Source organism: Nicotiana sylvestris, chromosome 2 (genome assembly GCF_000393655.2).
Source record: "Nicotiana sylvestris chromosome 2, ASM39365v2, whole genome shotgun sequence".
In the NCBI taxonomy this organism is placed as follows: Eukaryota; Viridiplantae; Streptophyta; class Magnoliopsida; order Solanales; family Solanaceae; genus Nicotiana; species Nicotiana sylvestris.
In genome coordinates, this window is record NC_091058.1 from 28,176,630 (window position 1) to 28,202,491 (window position 25,862).

General features: G+C 36.3%; 2 protein-coding genes across 2 annotated transcripts; one reads left to right on the forward strand and one right to left on the reverse strand.

The window, feature by feature from the left end:
* Window positions 1–5,605: 5,605 nt before the first annotated feature.
* Window positions 5,606–6,270, forward strand: LOC138883975 (uncharacterized). Its single transcript, XM_070164704.1, has 2 exons — window positions 5,606–5,665; window positions 5,725–6,270. The coding sequence occupies exons 1-2, from the start codon at window positions 5,606–5,608 to the stop codon at window positions 6,268–6,270; spliced, it is 606 nt and encodes a 201-aa protein (XP_070020805.1).
* Window positions 6,271–15,732: 9,462 nt separating this feature from the next.
* Window positions 15,733–22,909, reverse strand: LOC104241635 (calmodulin-binding protein 60 B-like). Its single transcript, XM_009796577.2, has 8 exons — window positions 22,519–22,909; window positions 21,223–21,298; window positions 19,458–19,516; window positions 18,739–19,232; window positions 18,487–18,647; window positions 18,187–18,390; window positions 17,644–17,881; window positions 15,733–16,825 (listed from the first exon to the last, which is right to left on the reverse strand). Exons 1-8 carry the CDS (start codon window positions 22,605–22,607, stop codon window positions 16,281–16,283), a joined length of 1,866 nt encoding a protein of 621 aa, XP_009794879.2. The 5' UTR covers window positions 22,608–22,909; the 3' UTR covers window positions 15,733–16,280.
* Window positions 22,910–25,862: the final 2,953 nt, after the last annotated feature.

Consider the following 25,862-nt stretch of genomic DNA (forward strand, 5'->3'; position numbering starts at 1 on the left):
TTAACAAAACATATTCCTCCTCCAATCAACAATTGTTATCGATTGCCAACACTTTTGGCAATTTAGAAAATGTGGATTCGACTTCTTACACTATAATGAATGGGCCTGGCAACCAAACACCCAATGGGCCCATAAGCCCAAGGTCGTTAAAGGATGCAATAATGGGCCAACAACAAAAAGAAGTTGTTAAGAATTATCCAAACAATAATAATATCATTGCCAGCCATGCTCAATCCACTACATCCAACACCAGCGATCCAAATATTACGACCCTTAATTCAAATTACAGGGATATATTTATACAAAATAATTCTAAAGATACTGACGACCTAATGGAGACTAAACCTCTATCATTATCATCTAATATAGCCTCTACAGGTGGCTTAACAACAACTCCTCCTATCACTACAAACGACATGTCAGAAGCAGCCTCTGACAAACACAAAATCCATCTTAGCCCACATACAAGTTGTATCCTTGCATGCCACCCATTCCCAGCAATACCTTCCTCAAACACACACAACTCTTCTCCAACTCCAATGGAAGATAATTATTTCCCTCCATGTGATCCTCTTTCATCAATAGTTACCCATATACCTAGTATACAATAAGAAACCACTACTACCCCTACTGTTAACCAACATAAACCCAGTAATACTAACACAAACAACACTTTGCTAAACCATAATATAACATACCCAAAACAAACTACACAATATGCAACGACCTTGGTATACCATATTCAGAGAAAACAACCAGATCAACCACCAGCACTTCCACTTCTCACATTTGATAATGAGCGGACCACCTCATACACAACCCACAATACCATTGATATACACCTCCCAAACACCACCACTGGAATATCCACTCCAGTCGTGGTTAGAGCTAGGGCTACATGGATATGCTCTAATATTCACAATGGAACTAAACAATCAGGAAATAATTGTTCTAGTCCAAAACCTGACTCATCTAGCGGAGATTGTAACAGAAGATATGAGACTAAGGATGGAGCCAGTTGTTTAGACCGAGTGGTCCAACATTCACACACCACTGATGATGGACCACACTAGGCCTTCATTATCAACACAATCACCATGGGCATACCCACCAACTACTCCACTACACATTTTCAATCAGATCATGGGAACTCTCCCACTCTACCCACAACACCATACGGGGATGATCTATGCCTCATGGTTCCAACACATAAACTCATTCTCACCGCCACAAATGAGTCTGTCTCCAACAAGCATCCAGGAATCACTGTCAACAATCCTAAGTCCTCCACTTACTCCACCTCCATCGCCCAACGAACTAGGAGAACAAACAAGGTTAGAGTTAGCACAAATAATGGAGGAAATGAGGAAAATACGGACAAAGTTCATATGGCTAAAGGGGTTCTATCTCTACAGCCTCAAAGAGCAGTACGCAAACATATTCAAACTCAAATTCCCTCTAGAGCTAACAACATGCAGTGTCAACTTCAGGGCAAATCCAAACCCACATGAGGGAAATATTCCATGGTAATAATTTCCTCCCTGCGATAGAACCCTCCAAGACAACATCACACTCAGACTCCATTGGGAGTAATGAGTGACATAGCTGACCTAGATGAAACTATAAACCCACAACCTATCATGAGTTTAATAGTATGGAATTATAGAGCTTCGAACACTGCAGAGTTTAGAAGACAATTCAGATCGCTTTTGGATAATTATAAACATGTCTTAGTTGTACTGCTAGAGACACGCATACATGATCACACTGTTTTAAATAATGATTTCAATTTCTCCAACATGGCACAAGTTGAGGCACAAGGATTGTCGGGTGGTATAGTCTTAATGTGGCATGTGGAACTTGTAACTGTGGAGGAAATTACCATGACTACACAGGAGGTGCACTGCATGGTCTAGGTTGGCCTAACCTTATTAAATGGTTGTTTTATTCAATTTATGCAAATAATTCTACTTCGTTACGTAAAATACTATGAGATAATTTAAAATGTATTTACGATTCCTCTAAGGGTCCTTGGTTAGTTTTTTTTTTTGGGGGGGGGGGGGACTTTAATGAGGTACTTAGAGAAAATGAAAAATTTGGAACCCCATCAATAACACAAGGGTGGATGCCTTTGCATAGTGTATAAACTATTGTAAGTTAGTAGACCTAGGGTTTAAGGGTAGTCGATATACATGGACAAATAAACGACGGAATAAACATGCTATATTAGAAAGGTTGGACAGACTCCTAGCAAACTATGATTGGATTTGTAACACTACTCAAATTTATAGAAGTTTCGAGACACGCTAACTATAGAACTAAATTATTACTATTTTTATCTTACTTATAGTGAATATATATAAATTGGATATACAATTAGGAAAATATTAATAGTTTGAATATTATTAATTATTAAAAATAGGAATAATTAAATACTAGTTAAGTCAAAACAAAAAAAACAAAAAAGCAAACGAAAAAAAGTCACGTGAGCCTTAAGCCCATAAAGGGCTCTTGGCAGGTAAAGGCGTGAGAGCCTCAGCCATAGAAGGCTGTGAAAAAAGGGATTAAACAATTTCAAAATAGAACACTTACTGACGCAGAGCAAAAAAGGCGTAAAGCCTTATACGAAATAGAGGCAGCCACGAAATTACAAGGAAAGTTCTAGGGTTCTTTATAATCACTAATTCTTGAACTCAGGTATATAAAATTTCTTATTCTCAATTACCCTACAATAGTAATAGGTAAAAATTGAATAGTTAATTCCCTTCTTTCTCTGTATCAACAATAAATCCCATGTTTAGGTGTGAAACTTTAAAATTAATTAAAATGCACTGGTTGTTGTAGAATCAATTGTTTGACGGGTATAAATTGTACTAGGGTCTACATATTGGCTCAAGGAGTTTTGAGGTGAGTTGATATAACCTTTTACTAAACTGGTTTAACTTACAAAACCACGCATACAAGGCGTTTGACGAATTGTTTAAAAGAGTTTATATTTACTTAATTGGAGCAAGTGAGTACCTATTAACTTAGAATTGTTCTAGCAAAAGTTTAGATGATTTATTATGATATATGTGCATAAATTTTTGGATTTTGTGTTATTCTTATATGCTATTTTCATGTTGAAAATTTATGAAAAAACAAGAATCTTTAGAAATACGTTTAGATGTTTATTTTATTCTTATGCCATGCTTTACATTTAAGGATACCAGCATGAGCATGTACATAATGTTCCAAAAAAAGAAAAGATTTAGACTTGAAAAGTCACAAGAAGGAGTTTTAGAAAGAAAAGATTTTTGGGAGTATTCTTTATTCTAAGAAGGGGTCATCGTCCAGGCTGAGGGTCCTGACCAAGGCGTTGACTTCCTGAAACTACTTGTGCCAAAGTAGGGAGCACACGAGCCGAGGGTCTCATTGCTGAGAATTTACTTAGCCATGCTTAGGTATGATACATGAGCGCTGAGAACCATGAAGCGAGTGGCACCTCATGGATTGGGCCTATTCGATCAGGTTGGAATCGAACCCGTGCCGATCCCACGGTGACTGAGACAGAATTAAGTCAGGATAGTTGGAACTCCCAAAGTATAAAGTAAAGTATTTTTTATAAGAAAGAAAAAGAAAAGAATTTCTTTTAGAATATTCATAAACTACTATTATGCAATTATTTTAGAGTTGTTCTTATAAGCTTTATGTCTTATATGCATTTAGAATCTTTGCTCGTAATGTATATGTTATTAAAGTTTCGTCCCTTGTCGTTGAGACTCACTGAGTATAATGGATGGTACTGACATTCTCTTTTGGCAACCTACGTTGGTGTGTGGTACAACGTAAGAACCGATTTTCCAGGCGATCAGGCTATAGTTTAGAACTTTCGTCCCTTCCAGTGCTATTGGTGAGCTCCGTTTTTGTTCTTGGAGTATTCCTAAAGTCATCTTTATTTATTTATTTCTTTGTTTACTTAGAGAACTGGCCAGAAAATCTCATGTCCTGAGCAGTGCGTCAGTTTATCAGTAGAGGCTTCATAAACACAGTCAGTGGGTTAAGATTCAGATGTTTTCGATAATAACTTAGCGATATTTTATAGGTTACTACGAATAAAGTTTTGAAGTTGGCTTATTTTAAGTATTTAAATTATTTAAAAGTATTTGGTTACAGTAGTGCCTTGTGGCATATAAAGTTTGAAGTTATAATCGATTTGATAAGCGCAGATGGTTCGCTCGGTCATGTTTAGTGATAGGGTGCCGGTTCCGGTTTGTTCAGAAAATGGGTCGTGACAAACTTGGTATCAGAGCGTTAGATTTAGGGAGTCCTAGGGGTCTATGAAGTCGTGTTAGTAGAGTCATGTTTATGGGTATGAAGCGCGCCATACTTATAAACAAGAGGCTACAAGCATTTAGGAAAAGTCTCCTTTTTCATACTTTAGATAGTGCAGTAGATCCTATCTCGAAGAAACTATCTGATGTATTCGTTTCTTTAAAACTCGCAGAAATGGCTCGTACTCGCAACTCTGACATAGACACTCAGTATGTTACTCAAGAAATTATTGCTACTATTGTGGCTCAACGCAGAACTAAGAAGGCTTTAACTCATAAAAGGAAGGGTAGATCCACAAAAGAGGTCCAAGTACCCCGAGTTGAACATGAAGAATGGGTGGATAATGATGAGCAAGTACCTCAAGATCCAGTGTTGCCCCCAACAACAGCTACGACTCAGACAACTATATCCCTAGAGGTGGGTCAGATATTTAATGTAGTCAACAGTGCTATGGGGATGTTTAAAGCCTTCATGGCCAACCAGAACAAGAGAAGAGATGAGTTTCCACCTCAATCAAATAGACAGAACAATTCTGAGTCCTCAAGAATGAATGAATTTTTGAAGTTGAGTCCTCCAGTGTTTCATGGTTCTATAGTTGAGGAAGATCCAATGTTATGGCTGGAGGGTGTCAAGAAAGCCCTCCGAGTGATGAAAGCATTTGATGATAAAGTTGTGGAGTTGGCTGCTTACCAGCTTAGAGATGTGGCTGGCGTTTGGTTTGAGATGCGGGAAAAGGAAAGAGATGAAGATGATGGTCCGCCTACTTGGGAAGAATTTGAAGAGGCCTTCATGGCTAACTTTATCACAGAAGAGGATAGGGAAGTTAAGGCTACAGAGTTCGAACAGCTCAAGCAAGGGAATAAAAGTGTGCAAGAGTACTACATGGAATTCATAAGGTTATCTAAGCATGCTCTTCACATGGTTAAGACAGAAAAAGCAAAGATTCGCAGGTTTGTTGGCGGTTTGGCTTACCACATTAAGGATACAACATTAGCTGCAGCGGTAAAAATGACAGCTTTCTCCTCTGTTGTGGGATTCTCCAAGCACTTAGAAAAAGACAGACAACAAAGGAGAGAAGAAAAAGAGCATAACAAGAAAGCCCAGACAATGGGCAGGTTTAATGGTGCATCCAGCGGAGGTGGAAAGGATTCCTCTAATAAGGATTCATTAGCACCAGCTCAGTCCAGTCATCAGTCGGGTGGTGGGTCTTCCTTCAGACATACTCAGAGTTATGGAAACCAATCTCGCCAGAATTAGAATTTTAGGGCAGCATCCTCACATAGCCAGAGTCATGCTGAGCAACATTCACACCAACAAGGTCTTTATGGAACATGTAAGCGGCAACATTCAGGTCAGTACAAGCTTGGGTTTCATGGTTGCTATCATTGCAGAGACATTGGTCATATAAAGGCCAACTGCCCAAAGTTGAGACATAATTTCAGTGGGGGATCAACTCGTCCTTCTAGTTCCTCAGCTACTGCAGTTGCACCATCCCAGGCTCGTGGTTCTCATAATCAGGTCGGGCATGGGGCAGGCAGAGGTGCAGATCGAGTTACTCAGGGAGGGGAACAACCCCGTTTGTTTGCTACACTTGATCTTCAGAGTGAAGAGGCATCTTCAGAAGTTACTACAGGTATACTTTTAGTCTGCTCACATAATGCTTATGCCATAATGGATCCAGGTTTAACGTTTTCATATGTGACTCCATACTTTGCGATTAACCTCGGACTAGAACCTGAACAAATTAGTGAGCCATTCCTAGTATCTACTCCAGTTGGAGAGTCAGTGAAAATCACAAGAGTCTATAGAGGTTGTATAGTTTCAGTCCAAGGTCGTAACACCAAGGCCGATCTCATAGAATTAGAAATGCTGGATTTCGATGTGATCATGGGTATGGATTGGTTGTCTTCCTGCTATGCCATGTTAGATTGTCATGCCAAGATAGTCAGGTTCTAATTTCCAAATGAAGAAGTCTTAGAGTGGGAGGGTAGTTCAGCATCGCTTGTAGGTAAGTTTATTTCTTATCTTAAGGCACAACGAATGATTGGTAAGGGGTGTCTCGCCTATTTGGCTCACATCATTAATTCAGAATTAGAACCACCAGCTCTTCAGTCTGTGCCAGTTGTTAGAGAATTCCCAGATGACCTTCCCGGACTTCCTCCCGAAAGAATCATAAACTTTGGCATTGATCTCATGCCAGGCACTCAGCCCATATCTATACCTCCTTATAGGATGGCTCCAACAGAACTTAATGAGTTGAGAGAGCAGTTGAAAGACCTTCTTGACAAGGGCTTCATCAGGCCGAGTGTTCAACCGTAGGGTGCCCCGGTCCTGTTTGTCAAAAAGAAAGATGGGTCTCTCAGAATGTGCGTCGACTATCGGCAGTTGACTAAAGTTACCATTAAGAACAAGTACTCACTGCCAAGAATTGATGATTTATTTGATCAACTTTAGGGTGCAAAGTACTTTTCAAAAATAGACTTGAGGTCGGGGTATCATCAGTTGAGAATCAGAAAAGAGGATATATCTAAAATAGCCTTTAGAACTCGCTACGGGCACTATGAATTTTTAGTAATGTCCTTCGGGTTGACAAATGCTCCTGCTGCATTCATGGGCCTCATGAACAGAGTTTTCAAGCCATTCCTTGATACCTTTATTATCGTGTTCATAGATGATATTTTGGTATACTCTAAGAGTAAGGAAGATCATACAGAACACCTTAGAATAGCCTTGCAGAATGAGCTTTATGCCAAGTTTTCAAAATGTAAGTTCTGGCTGCAGTCAGTGGCATTCTTAGGCCACGTGGTATCTATTAAAGGCATAAAAGTAGACCCTCAGAAGACAAAAACAGTCAAAAATTGGCCAAGGCCGACAACGCCAACCGAAATCAGAAGTTTCTTGGGGCTAGCTGGCTACTATAGAAGGTTTGTAGAGGAGTTTTCCTCACTTGTAGCTCCATTAACTAAGTTGACTCAGAAAGCAGTTAAGTTCCAGTGGTCAGACGCTTGTGAGCAGAGTTTTCAAGAGTTAAAGAAGAGGTTGACCACTGCACCTGTATTAACCTTGCCGACAAGTTCGGGTGGGTTCACAGTGTATTGTGATGCCTCCAGAGTTGGTCTCAGTTATGTTCTTATGCAAAATGGAAAAGTTATTGCTTATGCTTCCAGACAGTTAAAGAATCATGAAAAGAACTATCCCACACACGACTTGGAGCTTGCAGAAGTGGTGTTTGCATTAAAAATATGGCGACACTACCTTTATGGCGAGCATTCTAAAGTGTTTACAGATCACAAAAGCCTTCAGTACATTTTCAAGAAAAAAGAATTAAATTTGAGACAGAGAAGGTGGCTCGAGCTATTGAATGATTATGATATCAATATCCTTTATCACCCAGGCAAAACTAATGTGGTAGCAGATGCACTTAGTAGGAAATCAATGGATGTCTTGTCCCATCTTGCAGTACAAAGGCGATCTTTGGGTCGGAAAATTCAAAAATTGGCAAAATGATGGAATTAGATTGGATGAGACCGAAGAAGGAGGTATAACTGCTTATGCCTTAGCGCAATCCTCCCTTGTTGCGCATGTTAAGGCTAAGCAAGATGAAGATACGTACTTAGTGGAGTTAAAAGAAAGAGTTAGAAATAAAGAAATTACTGCTTTCACTCTAGGAAGTGACGGAGTTTTGAAGTTGAATGATCGGTTATGTGTGCCTGATATAGATGGTCTTAGGAAGACCATAATGAAGGAAGCTCACAGTTCGAGGTACTCTATCCACCCAGGTGCTACCAAAATGTATCTAGATTTGAAAGAGTTGTATTAATGGAAAGGCATGAAGAAACAAGTAGCAGATCATGTAGTTAAATGTTTAAATTGCCAGCAAGTCAAAGCCGAGCATCATAGGCCTGGTGGCCTAGCTCAAGATATAGAGATACCACAGTGGAAGTGGGAGATGACTAATATAGATTTCGTAGTAGGTCTACCTCGCACGTACCGTAAGCATGATTCAATTTGGGTTATTGTAGACCGACTGACAAAGTCCGTGCATTTTCTACCAGTAAAGATGACAGATTCTGCAGAGCAGTATGTGCAGTTGTACATCAAAGAAATAGTCTGATTGCATGGTACTCCAGTTTCAATCATATCTGACAGAGGCCATCAGTTCACGACATATTTTTGGCAGGCATTTCAGAAAAGATTAGGTACCAAGGTCAATTTGAGCACCGCTTTCCATCCACAAACCGATGGCTAGGTAGAAAGGACCATTTAGGCACTCGAAGATATGTTGCGTGCATGTGTTATAGATTTTGGAGGTAATTGGGATGATCACTTGCCACTTATAGAATTTGCTTACAATAACAGCTATCAAGCCAGCATTGGTATGGCTCTTTATGAAGCATTATATGGGTGGAGATGTATATCTCCAGTAGGTTGGTTTGAACCAGCAGAGGTGTCGTTGATTGGTTCAGAGTTTGTTTGTGAGGCCTTGGAGAAAGTTCAGCTAATTAGAGAAAGACTTAAAGCAGCTCAGATTCGTCAAAAGTCTTATTCTGACAAGAGGCATCGTGAGTTAGAGTTCATGGTTGGTGATAAGGTATTTTTGAAAGTTTCACCAATGAAAGGAGTTATGAGGTTTAGTAAGAAACGGAAACTTAGCCCTAGATTTATCGGACCTTATGAAATTCTAGAAAAGAAAGGAAACGTGGCTTATAAGCTAGCGCTACCCGTTGAGTTGTCCTCTGTTCATCTGTCTTTTATGTGTCTTTTCTTAGAAAGTACATTCATGATGAGTCGCATATAATACCTGCCGATACTATAGAAATTAAAGAAGGCTTGACTTATGAAGAGGTACCTATAGAAATTCTCGATAGGCAAGTAAGAAAGTTGAGAACAAAAGATTTAGCATCGGTAAAAGTTTTGTGGAGTAATCATGATTCAAAAGAGGCTACATGGGAGGTCGAGGAAGATATGAGAAAGAAATATCCATATTTATTTGAGGAAAAAGGTATGTGAACCTAAGTTTGGTTTGACATTTATATTTTATTTATTAGATACAAGTTAGCAAGTATTTATGTCCTTCCTAGATTATATTTAGTTGTTGTAGTAATTTAGTTTATGCCATAGTATATTTAATTCATTAAAGTAATTTACTTGTGCTAAAGTTGTTGTGCTTTAGATTCTTGTTAGTTATTGTGGTACCTCCTTGTCGGAGTGTGAGTAATTTATTTATGAGATGTGTATGGTGCCTATGAATGGCCTGTTATGGTATATTTGGTTGTTGTTGATGTAATTATGGTATTTATGGCAGGGATATTTTTTTGGATAGTCCAATTTACAAGGAAAACTTTGCCTTTGAAAATTTAGAGAGTTAGCCAAAATTTTGAGACCCTTGAAAGAATGAGTAGTGCTAAGAAAATTTAAGAGGTTCAAGGACCCAAGGAATGATTGTTAGCTTAATAATAAGGCCCTACTAACATTCGAGAACGAATGTTTTTTAAGGAGGGAAAATTGTAACACTCCTCAAATTTATAAAAGTTTCAAGACACGCTAACTATATAACTAAATTATTACTATTTTTATCTTGCTTATAGTGATATATATATATATATATATATATATATATAATTGGATATACAATTAAAAAAATATTAATAGTTTAACAAAAAAAAAACAAAAAAAGAAAAGAAAGAAAGCAAAAGAAAATAAGCCACGTGAGCCTTAAGCCCATAAAAGGCTCTTGGCAGGTAAAGGCGTGAGAGCCTCAGCCATAAAAGGCTGTGAAAAAGGGATTAAACAATTTCAAAATAGAACACTTACTAACGCAGAGCAAAAAGGGAGTAAAGCCTTATACGAAACAGAGGCAGCCACGAAATTACAAGGAAAGTTCTAGGATTCTTTACAAATCACTAATTCTTGAATTCAGGTATATAAAATTTCTTATTCTCAATTACCCCACAATAGTAATAAGTAAAAGTTAAATAGCTAATTCCCTTCTTTCTCTGTATCAATAGTAAATCCCATGTTTAGGTGTGGAACTTTGAAATTAATTAAAATGCACTGGTTGTTGTAGAATCAATTGTTTGACGGGTATAAATTGGACTGGGGTCTATGTATTGGCTCAAGGAGTTTTGAGGTGAGTTGATATAACCCTTTACTAAAGTGGTTTAACTCACAAAAGTACACATACAATGTGTTTGATGAATTGCTTAAAAGAGTTTATATTTACTTAATTGGAGCGAGTGAGTACCTATTAATTTAAAATTGTTCTAGCAAAATTTTAGATGATTTATTATGATATATGTGCATAAATTTTTAGATTTTTGTGTTATTCTTATATGTTATTTTCATGTTGAAAATTTATGAAAAAGCAAGAATCTTTAGAAATACTTTTAGATGTTTATTTCATTCTTATGTCATGCTTTACATTTAAGGATACCAGCATGAGCATGTACATGATGTTCCAAAAAAAAGAAAAGACTTAGACTTGAAAAGTCACAAGAAAGAGTTTTAGAAAGAAAAGATTTTTGGGAGTATCCTTTATTCTGAGAAGGGGTCATCGTCCAGGCCGAGGGTCCTGACCAAGGCATTGACTTCCTGAAACTACTTGTGCCAAAGTAGGGAGCACACGAACTGAGGGTCTTATTGCTGAGAATTTACTTAGTCATGCTAAGGTATGATACATGAGCGCTGAGAACCACGAAGCGAATGGCACCTCGTGGATTGGGCCTGTTCGATCAGGTTGGGATCGAACCCGTGCCGATCACACGGTGACTAAGACAGAGTTAAGTCAGGATAGTTGGAACTCCCAAAGTATAAACTAAAGTATTTTTTTATAAGAAAGAAAAAGAAAAGAATTTCTTTTAGAATATTCATAAACTGCTATTATGCAATTATTTTAGAGTTGTTCTTATAAGTTTTATGTCTTATATGCATTTAGAATCTTTGCTCGTAATGTATATGTTATTAAAGTTTCGTCCCTTGTCATTGAGACTCACTGAATACAATGGATGGTACTAGCATTCTCTTTTGGGAACCTACGTTGGTCTGCGATACAACGTAGGAACCGGTTTTGCAGGCGAGCAGGCTACAGTTAGGACTTCCCTCCCTTCCAGTGCTATTGGTGAGCTCCGCTTTTGGTCGTGGAGTATTTCTTAGAGTCATCTTTATTTAGTTATTTCTTTGTTTACTTAGAGAACTAACCAGGAAATCTCATGTCCTGAGCAGTGCGTCAGTTTATCAGTAGAGGCTTCATAGACACAGTCGGTAGGTTAAGATTCAGATGTTTTCGATAATAACTTAGCGGTATTTTATAGGTTACTACGAATAAAGTTTTGAAGTTAGCTTATTTTAGATATTTAAATTATTTAAAAGTATTTGGTTACAGTAGTGCCGTGTGGCATATAAAGTTTGAAGTTATAATAGACTTGATAAATGCAGATGGTTTCGCTCGGTCATGTTTAGTGAATGGGTGCCAATCCCGGCTTGTTCAGAAAATGGGTTGTGACAAGATTCAACTGTTTCTTAAAACAATAGTGCAACACCTTCCTTGTACATACTCAGACCATTGCCTGCTACTGGTCACACTTGAACCTAACAGAATACCTAGAAAAAATATATTTCGCTTTGAAACAATATGATCAACAAACCCTACATTCCCATCTGTAATTTAGCAGTCCTGGCAAAATACTTCTTCAATAGTTGAAGCTATGGAAAATTTTCAACAAAATGTAACTTATTGGAATAACCAGACTTTTGGAAATATTTTTAAAAGAAAACGAAAAATACTAGCTAGAATTAATGGAATTCAAGCATCCATGCACTATCCTACTAGCAATTTCCTACAAAATTTAGAAATTCAACTAAATCATGAATTTAATGCTTTATTAAAGCAAGAGGAAGATTTTTGAAAATTAAAGTCAAGAATTCAATGGTCAAACGATGGCGATGCTAACAAAATTTTTTTTCACATGTCTACCTCACAGAGACGTAGGCGGAATCGCATTAATGCTTTAAACGATAGTGTAGAAAATTGGATATTTGATCAAACAGAAATTCAAGAACAAATCTTTCAATACTACACTACACTATTCCAAACGCAACACTCAATAACTAACAAAATAAAAAATGAATCGACAATGGTTAATTCTTTGAACTCTTCTGATCAATATCAACTGGCACAACCTCTAAAGTTGATTGAAATAAAGCAAGCTCTATTCTCTTTTCAACCTTTCAAGGCACCAGGGCCTGATGGATTTCATCCGTATTTCTTTCAAAAATTTTGGAGAGAAGTGAGTCACTCGGTTATATTATTGCGGCAATGCTTTCAAACAAAGTGAAATTCCGGAAGAAATCAATAAAACCTACTTGTGTCTAATTACTAAAATAAAAAAAATGCCACATCCATCATTCAATATCGTCCTATAAGTTTTTGCAACACAATTTACAAACTAATTACAAAAATAATTGTAAACCGTCTAAAACCTTTCATACAAAAAATAATTGGTCCAACACAGTCAAGTTTCCAACAAGGGAAAAGAGCTTCAGACAATGCAATCATTGTACAGAAAATCCTAAATTACTTAAAAGGGGAGAAAAAAGAGCGAACGGGCCAGATGCTACTAAAACTGGACTTGGAAAAGGCTTTTGATAAGCTTGAATAGTCCTTCGTAAAAAGCACACTACAATACTTCAACCTACCACACAATCTCATCTCCCTCATAATGTTCTCATTACAACATCTTCCATCTCTATACTGATAAATGGATCATGTACCAAGTTTTTCAACCATCTAGGGGTATACGCCAAGGAGATCCTTTATCTCCTTATATCTTTATTATGTGCTTGGAACGCCTCTCAAGGAATATATTCCAATCAGTGGATTACCTATTATGGAAACCCATACAAATTTCTCATAATGGACCTCAATTATCGCATCTTTTTTTCGCAGACGACATCATCCTTCTGTCTAAAGTAAATAGTACAAGCTGCAGCACTATCATTGACACCCTTAAAACCTTTAATAACTTATCAGGACAAACTATTAACTTCCAAAACTCAAGAATATTTTTCTCCAATAACTGCACTACTGAAGCAAAAAATAATATTATGTCTTGCTTTAGCATGAATGAAGAAAAACACTTTGGAAAATACTTGGGTTTTCCAATGTTTCAAAATAGACCTAATAAGTCAGATTTCCAATTCCTATTGGATAACTTCAAGGCTAAACTTGCAGGCCGGAAGATTAATTTTCTATCACTAGCAGGTAGAATTACTCTCATTAAATCAACCCTTTCTACCTTAACAAATCACATAATGCAATACATTTCAATTTCTAAAAATATTATCAATAAAATGGAGCAATATATGCGTAATTTCCTATGGGGAACTACTCAACAAAAAAAATCACTTAGTCAATTGGAAATGAGTTACCACACCCAAAAATTTGGGAGGCATAGCTATACAGAAGCTTGAACTAAAAAATAATGCATTACTGGCAGGATTAACATGACGCCTATTTCATTCACCTAATCAACTATGGGCCAACACTCTTATACAATAATATAAAAACAAACGTACAATAGGAACTTCTTCTAATACTTGGCACAATATACTGTTGGGTTGGGAAAAATGCCAACATGGTATTCAATGGAAAGTGGTACAATTAGATCCTTATTACATGGTCATATACCTTTAGAACACACTACAAGGACTATAGACACTTACAGAGCTCAAAACGAATGGAAATGGGAAGAAATACCTTTTCGCATTACAACCATTTTTTTAAAAAAAAAACAATTCAATAGAATCAATGTACCTGTCTATACAAACAAATTGGACACTATCTACTGGGGATTATCCCAACATGGAAAATTTACTGTCCAATCAATGTTTTCACAGTTACTACAACAGGATTTAAACATAACAGAACACACACTTCTCTACAATTGGATTTGCAAGATTCAAATACAACCCAAAATAAAAATATTCCTTTGGCTTATAATGCATAATAGGCTACCTACAAAACACTACCTATATCATCTTGGAATCACATTAAACGACCAGTGCCAAATATGTCGGAGAGATCCGGAAACTATTAACCATATCTTTTTACACTGTTCTAACATAAAACATATATGGAATGATTTAGGTATAATGAACTTTATCACCCATATAAGTACAGATTCTCGTCCATCGGATTGGCTAATGAAACTCATTAATATAAAGCACAAGAACATGCCTTACCGTATCAATACCAAAACTTTTATTTCATACACTTTATGGCACATTTGGCTTAATCGTAACAATCACAACTTTAATAATACACAACAACGTCTATCAATTAAATTAATCACCACTCATGCGCTGGAATTTACTTACTTAGCCATAACTATGGCAACAACAAAAATTCCTATAATGCAACCTATCAAATGGATACCCCCTAAACCGAACTACTATAAATTAAATACTGATAGGGCTGCTTCATCGATCACTCACAAAGCAGGTATAGGGGGGCTCATACGCGACTCAAATGGAAATTGGATTATAGGTTTTGCAGGCAATTTGGATACTGCCACCACCATCCATGCAGAATTAAAGGCCCTATTCTATGGACTGAAATTGGCAAATACATATAAATTGGTTCTGCTCGAAATAAACATCAATACATCAGAGGTACTTACCATGTTAAAAAATGACAACATAGTCTATACTAATATACTAGCGGACTGAAGATACCTCCTGGGCCAACTGCATAGTGCTACCATTGCACACACCTACAGAGAGGGGAATGATGTGGCTGGTAGTTTAGCTAAGGCGGGATGCACCATGGAATCTACTGAAAAACCAACAGGTTTTGGAGAGCCACTGGATTTTGTCTGTACCTTTTTGCAAATGGATCAGGCAGGAGCGATTCGTTATCGGAAGACAACATGCACACCACTGGAACAAGATATGGACATGGAGCTAAACACTTTTTGGAATTACGACGTTGCTGAGGAAACAACTGCCTCCAATGGAGTAAATGGGGTGGATAACACAATTAGAATAGATAGTATTAATCCTTGTAATAGACAACTATCAAACAACTATATTGTCGATGCACATGCATCACCCTCTCCGTTGTAACTTTAATTATGTTTAATGCAATATTATCTTTCTCACAAAAAAAAAAAAAAATCTAAATACAGTGACATACCACCCAAAAAAAACGGGTCTCTTTTTTGCTTTTGTAAATATAATTTATTTTTTATTCTACCCTTCCACAACACAATAGTCAAAATATGGCACTAAATGTTTCTCAACGAATATAAAACAATTACCAGTATTTTTCACCTTTTCTTTTAATAATTATGCCAGATACAAAATTGACAAACAAGTTGGATCCTAGATTGTTTGATCTAACAGATCCTCAAACACTCATAGTACAATGAAACACGATTGTTCATTCAATATAACAAATTCTTGAAGGTCCACAATATCGTATTTTGATAATTTGTTCACAACAAATGTTTTATGAGGCAAACATTATGTTTTCTCTGATAAACTCATAGTAATAAAACAATAGAAATTACAGCATCGGTCAACATAAACATAAAATTAAACTTTGCTACAATCCTGAGTTAGCATAAGGGAAGTCGAAGTCATTTCCATCCATCTCAGTAGTAGAAATCAGGTCTAAACCATGGGAACTTCCCTTCAGCTAGAGCCAAGAAAACTGCTACAGTCTTTGAACAGCAGATAATATGCTTGAGAAAACTATCATAAGCTTTATGTTATTCTGTGAATGGAGAGACAGCAATCTCCACGGACAGGCATAACTGTACATTAAGAGGCTTCCAGATTCTGATTGACCCGAAACCAGCATCAGATGCATATGCATTGTCATATCAAATTCCAAGAGCCATGATATGCTTCTTAAAGGAAGCCTTTAAACATCCAAGTGGTTGTTATGGAAAGGGGAAAGATCAAATCTAGGAGTCATCCAATTCAACAATTTGTGCTCTTCTTTCAGCAGCTTTCTTCCTGATGAAGATGCCCCATCTCAAGGCAGCTTTGAGTTTGAGCCACCCAACAACAGCCTTACCTGAAGAACGTGTCCGGTCCTCATCAAAACCGAAGGTAGAAGACATGTTGGGCATGTATGATGATCCATACTGGTAATTCTCTTCTCCACTAGAAGAAGCATGACCTTGTCCCATGCTGAAAATACGGAGCAGATGTTGCATGTCCTCATTTTCAAGCATCTCATGACTTCTCATACGTATTTCTTCCTCTGTTAAGAAGTCCTCAGCTCCCTTGTATGGATTAGGCGTGCTAGCAGCAAAATAGCTAGACATTGATGGCTGTGGTGGGCGAAGAGCCAGCATGCTCTCACTTCCATGTGGTTGAGCTTGTTGTGACGTACCTAGCAAATGGTTCTGAGGAGGAAATGAAGCACCATTTAACTGCATGCTGCCATTTAGATTCATGTGCTGAGGCTGCATGGTATATCTGCTACTGAGGCTCTCATTATACCCTGCTAACAGAGAAATATTTATGTTATGAAGTCATAAATTGGTAGTAACTATAAAAATCCAAGGTACAAATGAGGTCATAGTATATCTGTCAATTAGCTTGCTTGAGGATTTATTGACACATAATAACAGCCAGTTTTAGTAGAGCTGGTTAAAGAGGTAATTGCAGTGCTTAAACTAGGTATCCTTCATGTTCTGCAAAGCAGTAAACAGTGCAGGTCGAGAGACCTCCTTCAATGCGAAACAAATTGCCAAGGTATACATTATTTATAACAATTAAATCGAAAAAATTGGATAGTTATTGAGAAGTTTGTTTGAGCATCAAATCATGGTTCTATTGCAAATTAAAAAGAATTTGAGACCTTGAAGTTTGTAATGTATTAATTCAGAAGTGTATCAAAGATTTTGGGATGTCTTAAAATAGGAAGTGTCATGTAGATTTGGAACAAAAGGAGTAAATATGATATGATCCAACAACATGCTTATTCACAGGAAATCAATTGATATAAAACTTGGCATCCAATATTCGCGCTTATGTTTTTTTTTTTTTCAGCTTGGCAATTTTTGTTCTTGTTAAGATACTCATCTAGCGACGATTTATTCTTCAATCACCAAAAAATCACACAAAGACCCTAAACAGCAACAAAAGCAGAGAGGGCATAATTCAACACAATTCATGAAGAACATATGGTAAGTGGTGAATTATTGTTCCAATCACCCAAGAATTGCACAGAGAAGCCCAAACAGTAGTAAAAGCAGAGCAGAAAGAATTTATACTTTAACAGTAACACATATGTTAGGCAATAATACATATTTATACCTCCCATGTTCAGTCCTGTATTCATAGCAGGCTGCTCTGATGAAATTGAAGCTGGAAGACTTGGTAAATTAATTTGTTGATCAAAAGAGGTCGAATGGTTCTGAGAGCCAATTGTAAGATCATTTTGAGAAGCAACTGAGGTTTTATTCTGGCCCAGGCTTAAAAGAGATTTTCCATCATACTCAACGACATGCATCCAGTTGTCATATGCCTTCTTGACTAAAGTATCCACATATACCTGCAAATATTGTTTGATGTTTGCTTAAGCACTTTGTCACACATACATGGCAAATATAACATCCAAAAGGTTTATTAAAGCAAATCATAGCAACACTCAGAAACTCCAATGACAACCACTACTTTGCAAAGTTTTGAAATGTCACAGAAAAAAAGGAATAAGTGCAAACCACATTCAAATATTGTGGCAATTCAGGAGGTTGCAATTAGAGTGCATGTTTTTTTTTCTCCTTTCCTTTAAGCATGTTTAGATGAATCCAAGAGGCCTAACTACACAAAAGAGAGAAATGGCTACAGATTGCAAACCTTCTGATTTTCTGAAAGAGAATCAACTGAATGATACTGGCCACCAGAGATTAAACCACATAACTCGTAGATATTGTTAAAGACAACACCAACATTTCTCATATCATCATGATAGTAGACATAAAGCTTCCCACCTAGAACACAGGTTTTTGCATGCTCCACAAGAGCATCCCACATCTTATTTGACATTCCACTTCCCAGGATCTGAGATAACAAGATGAAAAAACAAAAAAAAGAAACATTAATATACAACCAATATTATCGTTCTAATCTTCAACTTGTCAAGTTTAAAAATCTTACATTTCGGAGCCTCTGCGAGTCTCTCACAACAAGTCGCAGGAAGTCTTCCACTTTATGTATTCCAGCTTTATTTAGCCTCTTGTGAAAGGATCCATCTTTCCCTATCTTTTCCAATCTCCAAACCTCATCATCTAATGCAGGTGGATAATGTTTCTTGTACACTGCACGGAAACAGTCACAAAGAGTTACTACAAACCTCAGTAAACATAATTGTAATTTCCATACAAAAGGGCAAATATTATATGGACTTACATTCTCCTCTATGATCCTTGACAGTGAAGGCATCCGTTTTTGCCTCACGAATGCGAATTCCCTCACAACAACCTGATGCAACTTTTAAGCCTAGCCTGAACTTTCTGCTTCTGATCCAGCTGGAGTTGTCAGTAAACGTCAACTCACCAAGAGTGCCAACACCCTCCTTCAATATCACTTGCAGTTCTCCAGTAAGAAGAGGCCTTTTTCCTTCGCGCTCCTTCACTATATGAGACTCAAATTTTTCTTGAGTCCAGCCATCATCATCCTCGTCATTGAAATCTCCTTCAAGCACAACAATATCTAGTTTAACTGAGGACTCTGGCCCTGATGTTACAACATGGTTTGTATTTCCATCAATCAAGACAATATGTATCGCAGAACCCTGCTCTCCTTCTACTTTTCCTCCTGTGAAGAGAGGTAGTGACAGTTTCGACCGAAACTGAAGCTGCAAATTTCTCCCATCAGGTCCTTCAATTCTTTTCGGAGAAACCCTGCATGGTTATCAAAAAATTCAATCCCAAAACAGAGTGGACAGCCAACTAAAACAAAATACATTAGAAGCTCAACCAAGCAAAGGGCACAAACTTTTCAGTCATGCTAATGCTTGTTATATTAGTTCACAATGGAACATTCCCCATACATAAAAATATACTTGAAAACTGTTGAAAATAAGAATTATGCTCTGAAAGAATTAGTTAAGATATGTGAAGCCATACCTTGCATTAAGTTTAGCAGGACCAAGTTTAGCCAAAGCACGCTCAACTTCCTCACTAACCTGTGAATACAAGTGGACGTTCATAAATAAGAAAACAAAAGCCTAGAAGAAAGCTTGTGCAAGTACAACAAGAACGGACAAGTTTGCAGAGTCTCGCCATCCCACAAACACAGAAATATGAGCACCATTCTGTGCCCTGTACTGTCTCAAAACAATGTAGAGACTCATGGGCTGGTCAACAACAGGGGCGGCCCTTCCATAAAGCAAGTAAAACAAACCGCTTTAGGCCTCATATTTTTGGGGGCCCAGTTTTTGTTACACCTAATAAATTATGTATAACTTTTAAAAAAAAGTCTGTAAAGTGAAAAAGTTTGATTTCTTTCTTTAACAAATATAGATAAGAAGTATTTGCAACTGCTATGATTTCTACCAAGGAAATTGCAATTGAAATGAAAATCAAGCCCAAATTTCATAAGAAACGTGTGATATATAGGAAGTAACAATTTAATGCGAATGTTGATAATGAAATCTCAAAATCTTTCGAAGAGTACTTTAGAATTGATTACTTTTATACATAATAGACAAGACTATTTTTTCACTTCAAAATATATTTGAACAATTTGCAGCATATGAAAATATTTTTGGTTTTCTATTTGGTGGTAAAAACTAAGATCACTACATGTTGAAAATTTGAAAAAATATTGCCTTAATCTTGAATGTTCCTTAAAACATAATAATCAATTTGTATTTAATGGTTTAGATTTATTTTCTGATAAAAGTATTAAGAACAATTGTACAATTAGAAGATAGCAGTTTAATTAATACACTTAATAACATAACAAGATTTAATTCTTTTCCAAATGCCTAAATTGCTTATGGAATAATGTTAATAACTCATGTTACTGCTGCTTCAGCAGAAAGAAGTTTTCAAAATTAAAATTGATAAAATCTTATCTAAGATCAACAATGTCACAAGAAAGGTTAAATGGATTAGCTATATTGTCAATTGAAAAATATTTTTTAGGAGTTATTGATTATAAGAAAATTATTAGCAACTTTGTATCTGAGAAAAGCTAAAAAAAAATAGACTTCAAATAAATAATAAAAAAAAAAAAATTAGGCCCCTCATAAAGTTTGGCTTTAGGCCACAAAATTGGTCGGGCCGTTGCTGGTCAACAAGCCCATGGAAGACATAAATAACTCAGCTTTTACAGCTATAAGGGCACAACCTTGAGTTGATGCCACGTTAACATGCATGAGTCCAACAAAAGAACTGCTGAAAGAACAACTGGAGTGCTAATACACTTAAAATATGTTATCCTATCAAATATAAAACGTGGAAGTATATTTGTGCACCCAGTAAGCATTTTACATGAAAATTTAAAGCTATTTTTCTCCAGACATTATGCACACAAGCAGGATATGGGGACAGCTCTCTTTGATTGATCATTGAGAGAGAGAGAAAGAGGTTCTCAGTGAAAATTCTACAATGATCAAAGCATATAAAATTTTTAGTAGAAGTTTCAGCATATGAAATAAATGGTCTAATACTTAATAATCCAGCTCATTTTCTTGCACCGGCTTTATTCCCAGAGAAGTAAATACCTGTCGCACTGAGTCATACTGGAAATATGTAACTGCCCCAGTAGTTATATAATTAAGAATCGAACTTCCATAACTACTAATTGGTTGGTTGTCTAAGTGAAACTTCACATAAGTAATGTCCAAGAATAGGAAGAGAATTTTGAAGGGCTTAATAATCTTACAACTCTTCGAAGAATTGGCTCCAGTGATGAGCAGAGTTTTTGCAGACTGTCCACCTTTAGCGCTTCAACAATGACACTGCAGTAACCATGTACTTTTCAAAAAACGGTGCTACAGTTACCATGAATAGGCACAGAAAGATGAGTAACTCTATAACAGGTACTAAATTTCAGCTTTTAAAAAAAAATATGAGACATCCAGGTTACATCATTCCACGACAGATGACACCACAACAAACAATCAATAGAAATAAAGACTTCTAAAATGAGAAGCTTTTACTGGTTACTTCATAAGATAAGATGAACACAGTTGATGGACCATAACAAATAGGCCATAGTTAGAGAGGCATCTGCCACTCAGACACTCAGAGGAAACTAAAGCGTTTGGAGGATTACAAACACCAGGTGACGACTTCCCTTGGGAAGCTCAAGTATGTCCATGGCTACAAGATATAGAGACAACTCTCCCTCTGAATGATGATTGAGAAGAATGAAATATGGATAATCCTATTGACAACTAACGGTGAGGAATCCCATTTGAAAGCTGACTAGTGCACCACTCCCAGTCCAGTGGGACTGTGGCAGAGGCAGTCCTTAAATATTCATTGCGAGCCATTTGTCACAAGCTCAAAACCTTTCAATTCACATCCTAGAGTGACAAAATTCTTAAAATGATGTTTATGAATTAGGCACTATGAGCCTCTTCTCATTTTGTACTCTCAGCATACAGCACTATGAACCTCTTCTATTTTGTATCATAGACGATCAAATAAATAGGGTGCTTGCACTTATGAACCAAAGAAAAAGAACGAGCTACTTATCGAGACAGATTCAATTAAAATGTTCCTTCTCTTGCAGTCAACATCCTTATCCTCAATCTTGCAAATTATAAACAATCAATAAAGAAAGCTCTCACTATCTTCCCATCCAAGGATCTTGATAATTATACCTCATTTTTTATAGGTATCTTGATAATAATACCCCATACCTCAAACATATTCATCAAGATCAGATTTTTCTTATTAAAAAATACAATTTCCTCTACCTCGCAAAACATAACCATCATTCTCCACATCCTCACGACAATTCTCACAATACCCTCACTAAATACTCTACAATTGCTTATTATCAAATTCAAAATCCCAGCAAAGTTTACATGATGACCAATTACAACAACAAACCCAACTGTAAGTACAGTACTAAGATTTGCTAAATCATAAAAATTAACTAAAGAAAAAAAAATTCCTTAACAGAAAAATTTAAATAAAAAAAACTATTTTTTGTGTGTGAGTAAATTACCTAGCAAGAGCAGGTCTTTTCCTTTCAGGTTGACCTTCCTCACTACTACTGGGATCCAAAGCACGTTTGTCCATATACCTCGTTTGCATTTTCTTACTAAACACTCTTCTTCTTCAACTATATCTGTTTTCAGATCTGATCTAAAATAAAGTTTCTTTATTTTTTGTTTAATTTTTGAACTGTTTGTAGTGAGGACTTTCTTTTTTCACTGGATAAGATTCCCAACGGCAAAAAGGAAGAGAGGAAAAGGAGCGAAAAAGGGGAAAGCGGGAAAAAATTGAAAGAAGATGAAGAGAGGTTTCTCGGAAAGTTCAAGGAAATAACATTGGACTTTCGTATGATGGCACTAGCTGTTAGCTAAAGTTTCTATTTTGATGGCTGCTGGTTTTGGTTTTGGCTTGTAAACTCGATCTTGCTATATATATATCTAACGCGTGGGTTTTCTACTTGACGCGCTATTTTTGATCTGTCACTTTTGTCCTTTTCAATTTAAATTATCCCTACTTGACCTCTTCTTTTTTTTTTTGGAAAACCTAATTATTTTCTAAGCTGCAAATTTTTTCAATTCATCAAATGTGTGTAGTCAGTAGTGTATGTGATATATAGCTTTGACCCGAGAAGGCAAATTAGAAATTAGATCAAATGCTTAGACATTTCGTCCATAAAATATTTTCAAAAAAACGTGATGAATTTTTTCAGAGGTCATTTTATGGCTATTATATCGACAGAGATAAGAAACATCAAAATTTCGAACCAGTCTCTAAATTGAGATTTGAGAAGTGTAATTGATTATTTTATAGGAAAAGTGAAAAGTCATTTTATTAGAGCAATTTATGCATAAGTAAAAGAGTAGTCCATTGGTGGTCCACCATTAGTGTGCTTTCCACAACAAAAATGATGATACTAGAAATAATAATTGTCAATCAATGATTATTATATTCAGCATTATTGATTACCTTAAACAAATGCTGTTGAGGGAGTATAGTCAAGTAATTAGAGCTAGTGAGTGAAGTAATTTAATATTTAAAAATGCGTGGACTTGAGGTAGGCAATTGGGAATTGCCAATAAATGGTGATAATATTTGGTTGTTAATGAACTACTTACTCTCTGGTCAATGCTCCTTTCAGTTTGTAAATTAAAAGCTTAGGATGATGCTAGAAATTATTTAGAAAAGAATTCGTTGACAGCTGAACAAATGTTTTTAGTGTTGGCTTTCTGAGTTTCATGGTAGTTAAGATTCATAATAAAATGTAGTCAATTCAATTTTATATTTGTCATCATTAACAATATGAAGAAAAAAAACTACTACGTATTATTTTGGAGCCACAATAAAAAATAAAATAAGAAAACTGTAAGTTATAGTATATCTTGTAATTTTCAAATACGTAACACAAAACAAAAATTTTGAGTTAACACCTAATATTAGATGTTTTTACCCTTGTGTTCCAAACTCTATGATTCTATTTGGAAATAAGAAAAGGTATTTAGAAAAATAGAACATAAAGGGTCTGATTTTTTATACATTCATTTGCTTTCTTTCTTTTCTGTTTGGTGTGGGGGTGGGTGGGGGGTTTGGAGTTTCAAAGCCAAAACATTAGTTTTCAGAAACCAACAAATTGTTAGTACAGTGTTTTTTTTCCTTTTTGGGGAGAAAAGAAACAAACAGAACCTTTAATTTCAGTCTATAGTGAGTGGGCATTATTTACTTCCCTGGGGCCGAGAGTCTATCAGAAACAAGATCCAGTATTTTTAAAGTCATGGGTGTTTACTGATAAAAATTTCAAAAGAAGAGAAAAATGGATTTTAGTTGTGGGTGCTAACTCAATATTTATTTAAATATTTTTATAATTGCTAACGCAAATTTACTAAATCTGATCAAGATAATGGGTGCTTGAGCACACACAAGATATCATGTAGATCCGCCATTGAAAGTAGGGGTAAGGTCTGCGTACCCACTACCCTCCCCAAACTCCATTTATGGGAGTATACTGAGTTGGTTCAGAGGCGGACCCAGGATTGAGCGCAACGGGGGCACCACTAACCATAAATATGTCGATAATTAACGATAAAATTTCGCGTGCTACTCTTTAAAAAATTGAAGTATGATAATTTATCCATAAATATAAACGACGAGAAATTTTAAAAGAAAGAGAAAGCACTAAGCAAAGAGTGAAAGATTACTTTGCAAAATAGGTGCTACAGGAAGCAATTTTGATACTTGATACAGGCGACACCGTTTCATTATATATATATATATATATATATATATATATCAGTTTTGTCAAACTGTTTTATAACAAAGCACTGATAACAATGTTTATTTTGCATATTACTTACCTATATATATATATATATGCAGTTTTTATTATAAAACAGTAATGATTTAATAGGTCTGTAATGAAGTTGCGGGGGCGAGTCAAAAATAGAATTGTTCCATTTTCCTTCTTGTTCATCAATCGGAAATCAAGACAAAGCGGGCACTACGGTAAGACGTGAAAACACCCGATCCCATTCCGACCTCGATATGTGGAATCGTCTTGCGCCATATGTACTGAGATTGTTCGGGAGACATGGTCCAAGCCCGGTGAAAAAAAAGCATAAGAAGAGTCCGATAATGGCCGGTCTTTAAAGGCCCTTAAGAAAGAGGCTTAAGTCATCGATGGAAATCCGATAACGCTTTTCTTTTTGCTCCGCGAGCAAGGAGCGAGCTAAGTAAATCTTACCTGAAAATGAGTGAGATTCGATTATTTTTCCTTTGTAGTTTTTGTTTTGTCATTTTTTTTTCCTTCTTCTCTATGATCCCAAAACTTCACATAATACGTATCATTAAATTCTTATACAGTGCACATATATCTATATATACATGATTTTTGCAGAATCTAACGGGTCCCGGTGACCTCGCACCCTCCACCGTAGGTCCGCATCTGAGTTTGTTGTTATTGATGTTGTGGCGAGAGAGCATTATTTATCTCTTTAATTCTTTTGATTCATTTTGATAATTTTCCCTTTTATCATTTGCTATCTTCAAAGTGCTAAGTATATTAAAAAATAGGCTTATAGCAGACAACAAAATTGACCCAGCTTGGTCTTCTGTGTTTCATATTCTGTTTGAAAGAAACGTAGTCACTTAAATTGAATGATTTATTACTTCCTTTTGTACCCAAAAAAAAAAAAGGGAAGAAAGTATAGCACATGCTTAGCAGTGCTAATGTATTGGCGGGTGTAATTAATTAAGTGTCTAATTGCTTATCCAGAGAATAAAATAAGTAGGTGGACGGCGGTAAGGATTAATCGTGGGCGTTGGTTTAAAGAACGGAGCGACAGTTAGTCATAATTGTTGGAT